This window comes from Bufo bufo, chromosome 2, assembly GCF_905171765.1.
Source record: "Bufo bufo chromosome 2, aBufBuf1.1, whole genome shotgun sequence".
Lineage (NCBI taxonomy): Eukaryota > Metazoa > Chordata > Amphibia > Anura > Bufonidae > Bufo > Bufo bufo.
In genome coordinates, this window is record NC_053390.1 from 558,948,682 (window position 1) to 558,965,104 (window position 16,423).

At 40.3% G+C, this 16,423-nt stretch overlaps 1 protein-coding gene across 1 annotated transcript in view; it reads left to right on the forward strand.

Annotated features, from left to right (window-relative positions):
- Positions 1 to 16,423, forward strand: part of MMRN1 (multimerin 1) — a 189,878-nt gene that overhangs the window by 163,244 nt on the left and 10,211 nt on the right. Inside the window, exons 6-7 of the mRNA XM_040418156.1 lie at positions 677 to 2,629; positions 3,316 to 3,462. Coding sequence (XP_040274090.1) covers positions 677 to 2,629; positions 3,316 to 3,462 — 2,100 coding nt within the window. The remainder of the gene's footprint in view (positions 1 to 676; positions 2,630 to 3,315; positions 3,463 to 16,423) is intronic.

Consider the following 16,423-nt stretch of genomic DNA (forward strand, 5'->3'; position numbering starts at 1 on the left):
TGTGTTTGTTATAGGGCAGGGCAGCTGTAACCAACACCTCCAATCTCATCTCATTGATTGGACTCCAGTTGGCTGACACCTCACTCCAATTAGCTCTTGGAGATGTCATTAGTCTAGGGGTTCACATACTTTTTCCACCTGCACTGTGAATGTTTACATGGTGTGTTCAATAAAAACATGGTAATATTTAATTCTTTGTGTGTTATTAGTTTAAGCAGAATGTGATTGTCTATTGTTGTGACTTAGATGGAGATCAGATCACATTTTATGACCAATTTGTGCAGAAATCCATATCATTCCAAAGTGTTCACATACTTTTACTTGCAACTGTATAGTTTTATGGGGAAAGATGCAGTAAAATTTGTAATGTATACATGAAATATCTGCTGTTTCTGAGCTCAGTAGCCAAATGGGCGGTCTTTTCATTGATTAACATCCTATTCTGTATTAATGTGTATACATAACTATCTATCTGATAAGTCCTCCCACTTGGGCAACTGAACTCGGAGAGAACAGAGATTTAAATAAATGACTAGATTTGCTGAATCTTTTTCCATAAAACTATAAATCAATCTGCTTAGCAGCTCCTTCTCTATAGCATGCTCTCTACGATTGCACTGAATTTCATGGAAAGAGGTCTTCTTTAAATATTTTCCTTTATCTTCTTTTATTTTAGATTTGAAATCGAAAAGTTTTACTGACCTAATCAAAGAAATAGTTAAGGATCAGCTGACAGTGCTGCAGGAAGACATGAAGGAAACAGTAGCTCAACTGTATAAAAGTATGTCTGAAATGTCTCTCGACATTGAAAGGACCAAGGAATTTGTGAAAACATTGAATGATACAATAATTTCTACTCATAAGAAGTGTGCACAAGAAGAAGAGAGCAAGGCAACGATGGACGATGTGGTAGAACTCAAGAATCGAATTGAGACTTTAAAAAATACAGCTTTTGTTTGTACAACGTCTTTTAAAGAAATGGAGGCAAAGCATTTGGCACTAGAAAAGGAATTAGAACATGAGAAATCACGAAACAGGGATTATTTTGAGTCATTGAATAGCACGCTAAGCAAAATAAGAGAAATTCATAGTCAAATGTTAACTGAGGAACATACAAAGGAGCCAACAGTCTCAGTAGAAAGTAATTCCATGAATGATAACATAACTGAATATCTTATTATTTTGCAAGAAAGATTGAAAAAGCAGAATGTAATGATGCTTACACTGTTTGATGATATTAATTCACAAGATGGCAAAATCAATAATCTTACAATAATGTTGGATTTTCAGAGGCAATCGATTGAGAAAGCCTGTGAAGACAGATTTTCAACTTGCAAGAATGATTTCCAGAAGCAGTTAAAGGGAGCTGAAGAGACTATGCATGTCTTAAACAAAACTGTATCTGATGTGGTCCTTCCTCTGGATGACAAGATTGATAAAATGAATGAGCAAATAAGCGATTTGTGTTATGACATGGACATACTGCAACCATTAATAGAACGAGGGGCACCATTTAGTATGACAACTGAATATGAACATAAGACTGATATAGGGGAAGTCAACAACCAGATTAAGAATATAACAGAATTCCTCAAGGACCTAGGCTCTAGAATGCAAGAACTTGCTAAAGGTCAGGAAGAACTTCACAGCAAGGCAGAAGCTCGAGAACAGATTTTTGAAAGGCGTCTTAGTGAGTGCCTCATGGAAGTTGAAGATGGCCTTAACAGCACTATGGATGTAATAAATAATGCTGTTGATTCTATCCATGATAATTTTGTTATGACATCAACCATATCTGACATGGAAAATGTAGCTGAACTTTACTATAATGCAACAAATGAGAAACTGAAAAAGATAATGTTGGCCATTCCACAGTTAAACAATACCTTGCAGAACCTGGTCAAAGAATCAGGATCAAGTCAACAGGATGTACATTATACCAAGGTGTCAAATGAAAATAACATCAACTTGTTGACTTATGTTGAGCTTTCTCAAAAGATAAATGCCATGCAAATCAGATTAGAGCAAAATCAATTAAACATGACCTACATGGAGGAAAAACTGCAACTTTCAGAAACTAAGGCAAACAGCTGCCAAACACGGGTGCAAAGTATAGAGTCCCAAGTAAATATACTCCTCACTAACCCTACAACTTCTCCAAAGAATAAAAAGGATGAGGTGATCTCAAAAGGCAACTTCCAACAAGATGTAAACATAAGAGTTAAGGCCCTTGAGTTTAAAACAGTACGAATGTCATCAAGTATACCACAACTAAATAAAACAGCCTATGAGGCAAAAGCCTTGTGTCAAAGCATTTTCATCACTGTTAAGAAATTCAATAACAGTGCGCCCCAATTAATTAAAGCTGCCCAGCCAAATATTACACATTTACAGAAAGGTTTTGAGGAGCTAATTCGTTCCTTAGTAGAAATAAAAATGGAAACAGTCTTGTCAAATCTGACTTACTATGTTGATAGTTCACTATCTGATATGAGAAATAGCATTGCTAAACTTCAAAAACAAATGAAGGCCCCTGCAAAGAAGACCGTTCCACCTAAAAAAAGCATGATCAATCCAACTGCATCTGCCATTGGACGAAGTCAAAGAAACACTGATATAGCAGATCAAGGTACATAATGAAAGCATGTGCTTATAAGCTCATATATAGAACAGTGACTCAGTAGTTTAGTGATATTGCTTCGTGGCAATGGGGTCATGGGTTCAGATGTGACCAAGGACAATATTTGAATGGAGTTTGTATGTTCCCTCACATGTGTAGATTTCCTCTAGGTATCAGTGTTGCTTCTCACACTCCAACAACATATTGGTAGCCTAACTGGCTTCCTATAAAACTGGCCTGAGGGAAGAAAATATTAGAAGTTGCCACAGTGTTCCTTGACCATTTCTATAGGTCACAGGGCTCTAACTCTGGATACTTTAGAATAGGAGATACATAAAAAATGGGGGATGCTCGTTGGATGCCATATTTTAGAGCTGCTCTACCCTAAAAGCAATGCTTCTGTAAGTAACCCCTATACAAATAACTGCCATATGAGAGACTTCACAGAGCACCATGCAGCACACATTGAATGCAGGAGGGAGGACATGTCTCAAATGTGCATAAGACCTGATTCTGGCATTACTTTCCATATCTTAACCATATTATCTATTTAGCATTCAGAATTCAATTTCAGATCATTCATCAAAAATTTTAAGATGTTTTGAATATTGTATTTTTTTGTTTAAAAAAACTAAATTGTAGGACGCTATTCAATTACACTCCAAGACATTTCATCTAGCTATTTCTCTTAATAGATGCATATTTAAGTTGCAACAGTGGACCTTGTTTAAACGGTGGAACCTGCATTAATGACCTAAAAGGCTTTACATGCGCCTGTCGTCATCCTTTTGGAGGAGTGAATTGCAGTCTGAAGATGTCGGATGACAATACTCAGTCTTTAGGCAAGTATTCATTTATCTATTTCTAACCCTGTTTGTACATACTGTACATGCTATGAACAAGAAAGATGAGCACAGAAAGGATAGATTAATTAAAGGCACAAGTTCATTAGAGACAGTTCAGTATTTGGTTATTGAACAAAGAGGATTTCCTCAAGTTGTTTCTTATATAGAAAAATCAGCAGTTGATGGATTGGAGGATCACCAACTGACAGTGAAGTAGATTTCTTCTCACTCCACTGTCAACAGCTAGCAAACAGTTGAAACTCCTTGCCAGACTAGACACAGAACAGGGAATGTATACACTCCCTCACTGTTGACAGGGGTGGGATTCAAATTTTTAACAACAGGTTCCTACTCAATGGCAGGCATGCAACGTCACGACACATGTTTATATATACATACACAATACATATCAAACACACATACACATAAACATATAAATGGTACACATACATAAATACACCATATATACGATACACACACATACCACCCAACTTTTAACAAGCCCAAGGAGCAAAACTATCAGAGGCGTGCAAAGCCCCCATAGTGTCCCTCATGATGTGCCAGTATAAATGCCCCCATAGCTTCCCCATGAAGTGCCAGTATAAATGCCCCAGTAGGTGCCCCCATGATGTGCCAGTGTAAATGCCCCCAGTAGATGTCCCCATGATGTGCCAGTATAAATGCACCCAGTAGATGCCCCCAGATGTTCCACTAAAAATGCCCCTAGTAGATGCCCCCAGATGTGCCAGTATAAATGCCCCCATAGTGCGCCACTGTGGCAAAAAAAAACAAAAAAAAAACACTTATACTCACCTCCACACTGGCAGCAATGTGATGCAGGCCTCTTCCAGCATGTGTCCTGCACACTATGAAGCCTGGCTCAGGTGGACATGATTATGTCATTGCGGCGCCTGCACCGGCCTTTGATAGGCGCCTCTCCCTTGCCCTGCTGCAGTGTTCATCTGTATCGCTGTCCTGAGGACAGCGATACAGATGAATGTAGGGAGATGAGTGCCTCCACAATGGAAGCGCTCATCACCAGCTGCCGCCACCAGAGCACCGGGTCAGTACTCAGCCAGTAACATGGTTCTCCGATCCGGCTGTAATTTTAACAACCAGATCCGGAGAACCGAAGGGAAACGGCTGAATCCCATGCATGACTATTGAACACTAGAGACTTTAACACCAATGCCTCCACACTGGACATAATTAAAATTTAAACCTTCACACCATTGTTCAGAGAACTAAATCACCCTCCTTCCTAATAGAACCTCTTTACTTTGTCAACCATAGAGTTAACACTCCCTAATGGCACTAGAGTACAGGGTCTGTTCCCTCACCTCACTGAACTCCTTACCATTGACCAGTGTAGTTAACCCACTTTCATTTCTTCTCCTAGACATCACAGAATTTAAACTTAGCAGCATCAAATTTGACACCAGCTGTGAATAACCCCTCCTCACAAAAAATGTTGAATTCAATCTCACCTACACCCTCAGACATCAGGGAGTTAGGCTACTTTCACACTAGCGGCAGCTTTCTCCGTCATGTCGTAGTTTTATTCCGGCCGCCTCTCGGCATGTTTGCCGTGCTGCTGCCGGAACTCTGGCCCACCCCCATTATAGTGAATGGGGCCGGAGCTGACCTCCGGCAGCATGCGTGCACTAGCGGCAGCACGGATTCGGCAGGCTGTTCGCCTGCTGGAACAGCATGCCGGAAAAGGCTGTCGCTAGTGTGAAACTAGCCTTAAAGGAGTTGTCTCACTTCAGCAAATATAATTTTTCATGGAGCGAAAGTTAATACAAGGCACTTACAAATGTATTGTGATTATCATAGTACCTCCTTTGCTGGGTTGAATCATTTTCCCATACCATTATAGACTGCTCGTTTCCATAATTACAACCACCCTACAATCCAACAGTGGTGGCCGTGCTTGCACACTATAGGAAAAAGTGCTGGCCACCGCTGCTGGTGTACAGGGCGGTCGTAACCACTGAAATGAAAAGTGTACAATTTGATGGAAAAAATTTAAATAGCCTGCAAAGGAAGCAATATGTGCAATCACAATACATTTGTAAGTGTCTTGTATCAACTTCCACTACATGATAAATGCCATTTACTGAAGTGAGACAACCCCTTTAAACACATATTTGCCTAATAGAAACGGGAATGTAAAGGCCATGTAGACCTCCACAACAATTTTTGGCTAATGTTTCTAAACTAAAAAATAAGACAAATTTATAAATACAGGGAGTGCAGAATTATTAGGCAAGTTGTATTTTTGAGGATTAATTTTATTATTGAACAACAACCATGTTCTCAATGAACCCAAAAAGCTCATTAATATCAAAGCTGAATATTTTTGGAAGTAGTTTTTAGTTTGTTTTTAGTTTTAGCTATTTTAGGGGGATATCTGTGTGTGCAGGTGACTATTACTGTGCATAATTATTAGGCAACTTAACAAAAAACAAATATATACCCATTTCAATTATTTATTTTTACCAGTGAAACCAATATAACATCTCAACATTCACAAATATACATTTCTGACATTCAAAAACAAAACAAAAACAAATCAGTGACCAATATAGCCACCTTTCTTTGCAAGGACACTCAAAAGCCTGCCATCCATGGATTCTGTCAGTGTTTTGATCTGTTCACCATCAACATTGCGTGCAGCAGCAACCACAGCCTCCCAGACACTGTTCAGAGAGGTGTACTGTTTTCCCTCCTTGTAAATCTCACATTTGATGATGGACCACAGGTTCTCAATGGGGTTCAGATCAGGTGAACAAAGAGGCCATGTCATTAGATTTTCTTCTTTTATACCCTTTCTTGCCAGCCACGCTGTGGAGTACTTGGACGCGTGTGATGGAGCATTGTCCTGCATGAAAATCATGTTTTTCTTGAAGGATGCTGACTTCTTCTTGTACCACTGCTTGAAGAAGGTGTCTTCCAGAAACTGGCAGTAGGACTGGGAGTTGAGCTTGACTCCATCCTCAACCCGAAAAGGCCCCACAAGCTCATCTTTCATGATACCAGCCCAAACCAGTACTCCACCTCCACCTTGCTGGCGTCTGAGTCGGACTGGAGCTCTCTGCCCTTTACCAATCCAGCCACGGGCCCATCCATCTGGCACATCAAGACTCACTCTCATTTCATCAGTCCATAAAACCTTAGAAAAATCAGTCTTGAGATATTTCTTGGCCCAGTCTTGACGTTTCAGCTTGTGTGTCTTGTTCAGTGGTGGTCGTCTTTCAGCCTTTCTTACCTTGGCCATGTCTCTGAGTATTGCACACCTTGTGCTTTTGGGCACTCCAGTGATGTTGCAGCTCTGAAATATGGCCAAACTGGTGGCAAGTGGCATCTTGGCAGCTGCACGCTTGACTTTTCTCAGTTCATGGGCAGTTATTTTGCGCCTTGGTTTTTCCACACGCTTCTTGCGACCCTGTTGACTATTTTGAATGAAACGCTTGATTGTTCGATGATCATGCTTCAGAAGCTTTGCAATTTTAAGAGTGCTGCATCCCTCTGCAAGATATCTCACTATTTTTTACTTTTCTGAGCCTGTCAAGTCCTTCTTTTGACCCATTTTGCCAAAGGAAAGGAAGTTGCCTAATAATTATGCACACCTAATATAGGGTGTTGATGTCATTAGACCACACCCCTTCTCATTACAGAGATGCACATCACCTAATATGCTTAATTGGTAGTAGGCTTTCGAGCCTATACAGCTTGGAGTAAGACAACATGCATAAAGAGGATGATGTGGTCAAAATACTCATTTGCCTAATAATTCTGCACGCAGTGTAGTCTTAGGCTGAGTTCACACGGGCGAGATTTCCACGCGGGTGCAATGCGTGAGGTGAACGCATTACACCCACACTGAATCCGGACCCATTCATTTCTATGGGGCTGTGCACATGAGCGGTGATTTTCACGCATCACTTTTACGTTATGTGAAAATCGCAGCATGTTCTATATTGTGCGTTTTTCACGCAGCGCAGGCCCCATAGAAGTAAATGGGGCTGCGTGAAAATCGCAAGCATCCGCAAGCAAGTGCGGGTGCGGTGTGATTTTCACACACGGTTGCTAGGAGACGATCGGGATGGTGACCAGATCTTTATTATTTTCCTTTATAACATGGCTATAAGGGAAAATAATAGCATTCTGAATACAGAATGCATAGTACAATAGAGCTGGAGGGGTAAAAAAATTAATAAAAATAATTTAACTCGCCTTAATCCACTTGTTCGCGCAGCCGGCATCTCTTCTGTCTTCTTCTTTGAGGAATAGGACCTTTGATGACATCACCCCCCCCCTCCTAAAGAAGCCCAATCACGACCCCAAAGACCCAAATTACTGCAGACCGATTACAAGCCTCAACACCATCTCCAAGATTATCGAGAAAGCAGTAGTACAACAGCTACAACCCCATTTGGACACCCACAAACTCTTGGACCCACTTCAATCTGGATTCCGCCCTGGCCACGGGACAGAAACGGTGCTCCTCAAAATCTGGGATGATGCCCTCGAAGCAGCAGATGAAGGAGAATCATGCCTCCTGGTGCTGCTGGACCTCAGCGCAGCTTTCAACACAGTAAATCATCAAACCCTGCTCACTCGTCTCCCAGAAGTAGCCGGAGTCGCAGACTCGGATCTACCCTGGTTCGCATCCTTCTTGGAGAACCGATCCCAGAAAGTGAAACTAGGAGCCTTCACCTCAGAAGCACGTAAAATCACATGCGGAGTCCCTCAAGGATCACCCCTGTCGCCTGTGCTCTTCAACATCTACCTCCGACCACTCCTCAAAATCATCAGCAACCAGGATCTGCTCTATCATTCCTACGCTGATGACACCCAACTTTACTTACGCATTACCAACAAAAAAGATCAATACCACGCCCTGGAAATCTGCCTCTCATTGATCGACGAGTGGATGACTGAGAGCTCTCTCAAACTCAATGGTTCCAAAACAGAACTCCTCTTCCTTCATGCAAACCGAAACAAAAACTCTAGCATGACATGCACGCCACCCACCATCCTCGGACAAACCATTACTCCCAGCACCAAAGTCAAAAACCTTGGAGTCATCTTTGACTTAGACATGACAATGGATGCACAAATAGGAACAGTAGTCAGTGGATCCCATCATCTTCTTCGCTTGCTGCGCAGACTCATTCCCTTCATCCCTGAAGGAGACGCAGCAGCAGTAGTTTGAATAAACATCAATTCCCGACTGGACTACGCAAACTCCCTTTATCTAGGACTTCCAAAATATCAAATTTCACGTTTACAAGTTGTCCAGAACACAGCCGCCAGACTGATAACTGGAAAAAAAAACTGGGAATCTATTACTTCGTCCTTGAAGACCCTCCATTGGCTACCCGTGAAGGATCGGATCAAATTCAAGACCCTCTGCCTCACCCATAAATGTACACAAGGGAAAGCACCCCAATACCTCTGCGAAAAAATAAAGCACTACAACCCAGGTCGCCCCCTCCGGTCAGCTAACCAGAACCTCCTCCATATCCCCAAGACCCGCTACAAATCAAAAGGCGAACGAACATTCGCAGTCCAAGGACCAGGCTATGGAACACTCTCCCTGCGGAGATCCGCTCAGAAGAAAACCATCTAGCCTTCAGGAAGAAGCTCAAGACCCACCTCTTCTGAAAGCACAGGCGGTCAAGGGCTGCAAAAGCGCCTTGAGGCGATTTAGTTTGCAATTGTAGCGCTATATAAGTTATTCATTCATTCATTCCTTCATTCATTCATTCATCACATGGTCCATCACATGATCTTTTACCATGGTGATGGATCATGTGACGGACCATGTGATGAGTGTAGTGACGTCATCAACGGTCCTATTCCTCAAAGAAGAAGACAGAAGAGATGCCGGCTGCGCGAACAATTATGAGTTAAATTATTTTTTATTTTTTTCTAACCCCTCCAGCCCTATTGTACTATGCATTCTGTATTCAGAATGCAATTATTTCCCCTTATAACCATGTTATAAGGGAATATAATACAATCTACACAACACCTAACCCAAACCCGAACTTCTGTGAAGAAGTTCGCGTCTGGGTACCACATTCAGTTTTTTATCACGCGCGTGCAAAACACATTGCACTCGCGCGATAAAAACTGAACAACGGAACGCAATCGCAGTCAAAACTGACTGCAATTGGGTATCTACTCGCGCGGGTTTGCCGCAACGCATCCGGACCTTATCCGGACACGCTCGTGTGAAAGAGGCCTTAATGGAATATGTCACCAGGAAATTCACTTATAAACCAGTGCTGTGCCTTGCAGAGTTAGCTCAGCTGAATGTATTAAATACATTTTACTTAGTGATCTATTGATTCATTCGGAAGAAAAAGTTATTTTAATACATATGCAAATTAGCAATTAAGTGCACCCTTGCTCCTACTTCCTCTACCAGCCCCTCCTTGTCCTTCATGTTTGACAGGGCCATGCAAGATGACTATGTAGGAACCTGGCCTTATCACAAAAAAAAAAAGGAGAAGGATGGGCTGGCAGGGGAAGGCAGAAGAGCAAGGGTAAACAGAGTGACTTGGACCCACCTAGGTTGCACTCAACTGTTCATTTGCATATGTATTAAAAGTATGTTTCCTCCAGAATTAAGCAATTAGTAATTAAAAAATTGTTACTGTTTTTATGCCTGTATGTGCCTATGCAGACCTCTTTTACTCCATGGTGACAGACAACAAATATACTCTGTGTATAGAAACATAGAAACATAGAATGTGTGGGCAGATAAGAACCATTTGGCCCATCTAGTCTGCCCAATATACTAAATACTATGGATAGCCCCTGGCCCTATCTTATATGAAGGATGGCCTTATGCCTATCCCATGCATGCTTAAACTCCTCCACTGTATTTGCAGCTGCCACTTCTGCAGGAAGGCTATTCCATGCATCCACTACTCTCTCAGTAAAGTAATACTTCCTGATATTACTTTTAAACCTTTGCCCCTCTAATTTAAAACTATGTCCTCTTGTAGCAGTTTTTCTTCTTTTAAATATTATTTCCTCTTTTACCTTGTTGATTCCCTTTATGTATTTAAAAGTTTCTATCATATCCCCTCTGTCTCGTCTTTCTTCCAAGCTATACATGTTAAGGTCCTTTAATCTTTCCTGGTAAGTTTTATCCTGCAATCCATGTACCAGTTTAGTAGCTTTTCTCTGAACTCTCTCCAAAGTATCAATATCCTTCTGGAGATATGGTCTCCAGTACTGAGCGCAATACTCCAAATGAGGTCTCACTAGTGCTCTGTAGAGTGGCATGAGCACCTCCCTCTTTCTACTGGTAATTCCTCTTGCTATACACCCAAGCATTCTGCTAGCATTTCCTGCTGCTCTGTGACATTGTCTGCCTACCTTTAAGTCTTCTGAAATAATGATCCCTAAATCCCTTTCCTCAGATACTGAGGTTAGGACTGTATCACTGATTTTATATTCTGCTCTTGGGTTTTTACGTCCCAGGTGCATTATCTTGCACTTATCAACATTAAATTTTAGTTGCCAGATTTTTGACCATTCCTCTAGTTTTCCTAAGTCCTTTTCCATTTGGTGTATTCCTCCAGGAACATAAACCCTGTTACAAATCTTTGTGTCATCAACAAAAAGACACACCTTACCATTGAGGCCTTCTGCAATTTCGCTGATAAAGATATTAAACAATATGGGTCCCAGAACAGATCCCTGAGGTACCCCACTGGTAACAAGACCTTGGTCTGAATATACTCCATTGACTACAACCCTCTGTTGCCTGTCCCTCAGCCACTGCCTAATCCATTCAACAATATGGGAGTCCAAGCCCAATGACTGCACTTTATTGATAAGCCTTCTATGTGGGACAGTATCAAAAGCCTTACTAAAGTCTAGATAAGCGATGTCTACTGCACCTCCTCCATCTATTATTTTAGTCACCCAATCAAAAAAATCAATAAGATTAGTTTGACATGATCTCCCTGAAGTAAACCCATGCTGTTTTTTATCTTTCAATCCATGGGATTTTAGATGGTCCACAATCCTCTCCTTAAGTATGGTTTCCATTAATTTCCCCACTATTGATGTCAGGCTTACTGGCCTATAGTTGCCCGATTCCTCCCTACTACCTTTCTTGTGAATGGGCACAACATTTGCTAATTTCCAATCTTCTGGGACGACTCCTGTTGCCAGTGATTGGTTAAATAAATCTGTTAATGGTTTTGCTAGTTCACCGCTGAGCTCTTTTAATAGCTTTGGGTGTATCCCATCAGGCCCCTGTGACTTATTTGTATTAATTTTAGACAGTTGACTTAGAACCTCTTCCTCTGTAAAGACACATGCGTCAAAAGATTCATTAGTCTTCTTTCCCAACTGAGGTCCTTCTCCTTCATTTTCCTTTGTAAAAACTGAACAGAAGTATTCATTGAGACAGTCAGCTAGTTCTTTATCTTCTTCCATATACCTTCCTTCTTTAGTTTTTAATTTGGTAAGTCCTTGTTTTAGTTTCCTTTTTTCATTTATGTATCTGTAGAATGCCTTATCGCCTTTTTTCCCTGACTGAGCTAATTTCTCTTCTGCCTGTGCTTTAGAAGCTTTTATAACTTGTTTGGCCTCTCTCTGCCTAATCTTATAAATTTGTCTGTCATCCTCGTGTTTTTTTTTTTTTTATAATTCCTAAATGCTATCTTTTTGTTTTTAATGATTTTGGCCACTTCTGCTGAGTACCACAGTGGTCTCTTCCTTTTTTTGCTTTTACTGACAAGCCTAATGCAATCTTCTGTTGCCTTCAATAGTGCCACTTTTAAGTAGTCCCATTTCTCCTGGACTCCAATTAAACTGTTCCAGTCTGATAGGGACTCGTATACCACTAATCTAATTTTAGAAAAGTCAGTTTTTCTAAAATCTAAAACTTTTGTTTTTGTGTGGTGTGACTCAGTCACTGTACTTATAGTAAACCACACTGACTGGTGATCACTAGATCCCAAGCTGGCAGGGGAAGTCTGATATTACAGTCATACTGCATTCCGTATGTCCTCCTGTTTATATGGAGGGAATAACAAAAGAATGGAATTGAGCATGAACCTAGGGTCAGACTACACAAGGCTTGCAGAGAAACCTAATTCTGCTTAGCAGCTATAGAAATACTGTAAAACAGTAAAACATTTTAATGAAAATAAATAAAGTTGCCTTTTTCGTTGTAGATGCATTGGTGTGATTAAACCTCTTCAGGACACATGACGTAACGGTACGGCATGTTGTCCTGGTACTTAAGGACACATGACATACCGGTACGTCATGTATAGTTCCGATCACCGCCGCCCGGTGCCTGCTCAAATCATTAAGCAGGCACCTTGGCTAAATGCGGGGGGGGGGGGGGGGGGGGTTTGCGGCTTTTACCTGTGGTTGCGGCGGTGATCGGGCGTGCCATCGGGTCCCCATGCGGCTGAAGGGGGGACACGATGGCATGGAATGCCTTCCTTAGGCATCTGCGCTGCCTTCCGGTGACGAGCCTGTGAGATCCAGCCCCCTGGATCTCACAGGCCGGAAGCTGTATGAGTAATACTCACTATTACTCATACAGCCAATGCATTCCAATACAGAAGTATTGGAATGCATTGTAAAGGGATTAGACCCCCAAAAGTTGAAGTCCCAAAGTGAAAAAATAAAGTGAAAAAAAAGTTTAAAAAAAAGTTTTCCCCACAAAAATTTAAAGTTGCAAGTAAAAATAAACAAAAACGTAATTTTCCTCAAATAAAGTGAAAAAAAAAAATGGTAAAAAATAGGGGAAAAAAAAAAGTATACATATTAGGTATCGCCACGTCCATATCGACTGGCTCTATAAATGACCTAACCCCTCAGATGAACACCGTACAAAAAGTACAACAGCAAGCGATAAAAAAGGCGTTTGCCCACCAAAATAGTACTAATCTAACCGTCACCTCATCCCACAAAAAATGAGCCCCTACTTGAGACAATCGCCCAAAAAATAAAAAAACTATGGCTCATAATATGGAGACACTAAAACATCATTTTTTTGGTTTTAAAAAAACTGTTATTATGTAAAACTTACATAAATAAATAAAAAGTATACATATAAGGTATGGCCACGTCCGTATGGACCGACTCTATAAAAATATCACATGACCTAACCCCTCAGATGAACACCGTAAAAAAATAAAAACTGTGCGAAATAAACAATTTTTTGTCACCTTACATCACAAAAAGTGTAATAGCAAGCGATCAAAAAGTCATATGCACCCCAAAATAGTGCCAATCAAACCATCATCTCATCCCGCAAAAAATGAGACCCTACCTAAGATGATCACCCAAAAACTGAAAAAACTATGGCTCTCAGAATATGGAAACACTAAAACATGATTTTTTTTTTTGCTTCAAGAATGATATTATTGTGTAAAACTTACATAAATCAAAAATGTATACATATTAGGTTTTACAGCGTCCGTAATAACTTTATCTATAAAAATATCACATGACTTAACATCTCAGGCGAATACCGTAATTTTTTTCAAATAAAAACGGCATAAAAAAGCAATTTTTTGTCACCTTACATCACAAAAAGTGTAATAGCAAGCGATCAAAAAGTCACACGCACCCCAAAATAGTGCCAATCACACCGTCATCTCATCCCGCAAAAAGTGAGACCCTACCTAAGATAATCGCCCAAAAACTGAACAAACTATGGCTCTCAGAATATGGAGACAGTAAAACATGATTTTTATTTTTTTTAAATGATATTATTGTGTAAAACTTACATAAATAAAAAAATGTATACATATTAGGTATCGTCGCATCCGTATTGACCGGCTCTATAAAAATATCCCATGACCTAACCCCTCAGATGAACACCGTAAAATATTGAAAATAAAAACTGTGCTAAATAAACTATTTTTGGTCACCTTACATCACAAAAAGTGTAATAGCAAGCGATCAAAAAGTCACATGCACCCCAAAATAGTGCCAATAAAACCGTCATCTCATCCCGCAAAAATCATACCCTACCCAAAATAATCGCCCAAAAACTGAAAAAAATTTATGGCTCTCAGACTATGGAAACACTAAAACATGATTTTTTTGGCTTCAAAAATAAAATCATTGTGTTAAACTTACATAAAAAAAAAAGTATACATATTAGGTATTACAGCGTCCGTAATAACTTGCTCTATAAAAATATCACATGATCTAACCTGTCAGATAAATGTTGTTAATAACAAAAAATAAAAACTGTGCCAAAACAGCTATTTCTTGAGTTTCTACTCTAGGGGGGGGGGGCTTCAAATGGGACATGGTGTCAAAAAAACCGGTCCAGCAAAATCTGCCTTGCAAAAACCGTATGGCACTCCTTTCCTTCTGCGCCCTACCGTGTGCCCGTACAGCAGTTTACAACCACATATGGGGTGTTTCTGTAAACTACAGAGTCAGGGCCATAAATATTGAGTTTTGTTTGGCTGTTAACCCTTGTTTTGTAACTGGAAAAAAAATATTAAAATGGAAAATCTGCCAAAAAAGTGACATTTTGAAATTGTATCTCTATTTTCCATTAATTCTTGTGGATCACCTAAAGAGTTAACAAAGTTTGTAAAAATCAGTTTTGAATACCTTAAGGGGTGTAGTTTCTTAGATGGGGTCACTTTTATGGAGTTTCTACTCTAGGGGTGCATCAGGGGGGCTTCAAATGGGACATGGTGTAAAAAAAAACAGTCCAGCAAAATCTGGCTTCCAAAAACCGTATGCCATTCCTTTCCTTCTGCGCCCTACCGTGTACCCGTACAGCAGTTTACGACCACATATGAGGTGTTTCTGTAAACTACAGAATCCGGGCAATAAATATTGAGTTTTGTTTGGCTGTTAACCCTTGCTTTGTTACTGCAAAAATGGATTAAAATGGAAAATTTGCCAAACATTTTTAATTCTAAAATTTCATCTCCATTTGCCAATAACTCTTGTGGAACACCTAAAGGGTTAACGATGTTTGTAAAATCAGTTTTTAATACCTTGAGGGGTGTAGTTTCTTAGATGGGGTCCCTTTATGGAGTTTCTACTCTAGGGGTGCATCAGGGGGGCTTCAAATGGGACATGGTGTAAAAAAAAACAGTCCAGCAAAACCTGCCTTCCAAAAACCGTATGGCATTCCTTTCCTTCTGCGCTCTGCAGTGTGCCCGTACAGTGGTTTACAACCACATATGGGGTGTTTCTGTAAACTACAGAATCAGGGCCATAAATATTTAGTTTTGTTTGGCTGTTAACCCTTGCTTTGTAACTGGAAAAAAAATATTAAAATGGAAAATCTGCCAAAAAAGTGCAATTTTGAAATTTGATCTCTATTTTCCATTAATTCTTGTGGAACACCTAAAGGGTTAACGACATTTGTAAAATTAGTTTTGAATATCTTGAGGGGTGTAGTTTCTAGAATGGGGTCATATTTGGGTGGTTTCTATTATGTAAGCCTCGCAAAGTGATATACTATGACTCATGAACAGCGCCATCTATTGGTTTCATAGTCTTATGACAAGACTATGAATCCAATAGATGGCGCTGTTCATGAGTAGTGTAGATCATGAATTTTCCATGCAAATGGTTTTTCAGCTGAAAAACAAGACAGATTCTGCTCATTTGCATGTCTTTCCCATATGCCCATGTTTATGCAAATGAGTTTTTACATGACAAAATTGTATAGAAAGGTTATTGAATATTATGTTAGGACAATTAGAAAACTTTTTGTCACCCTAATGATAATGATCTAGGTTCGCAGGTCCACCCAAGCCATCCAACAGATATGAAGCAACTTTGAGGCTTACTGGCTCTCAGTCACATGAGAGCTGGTTTGTAATGTCTCATAGTGCACAAGGCTGCCATTGTAAGGTATGCTGACTGTTATCTGTCTCATGGATAGCTTGTTGGCTTATAGCCTTTGTGTGGTTGTCTA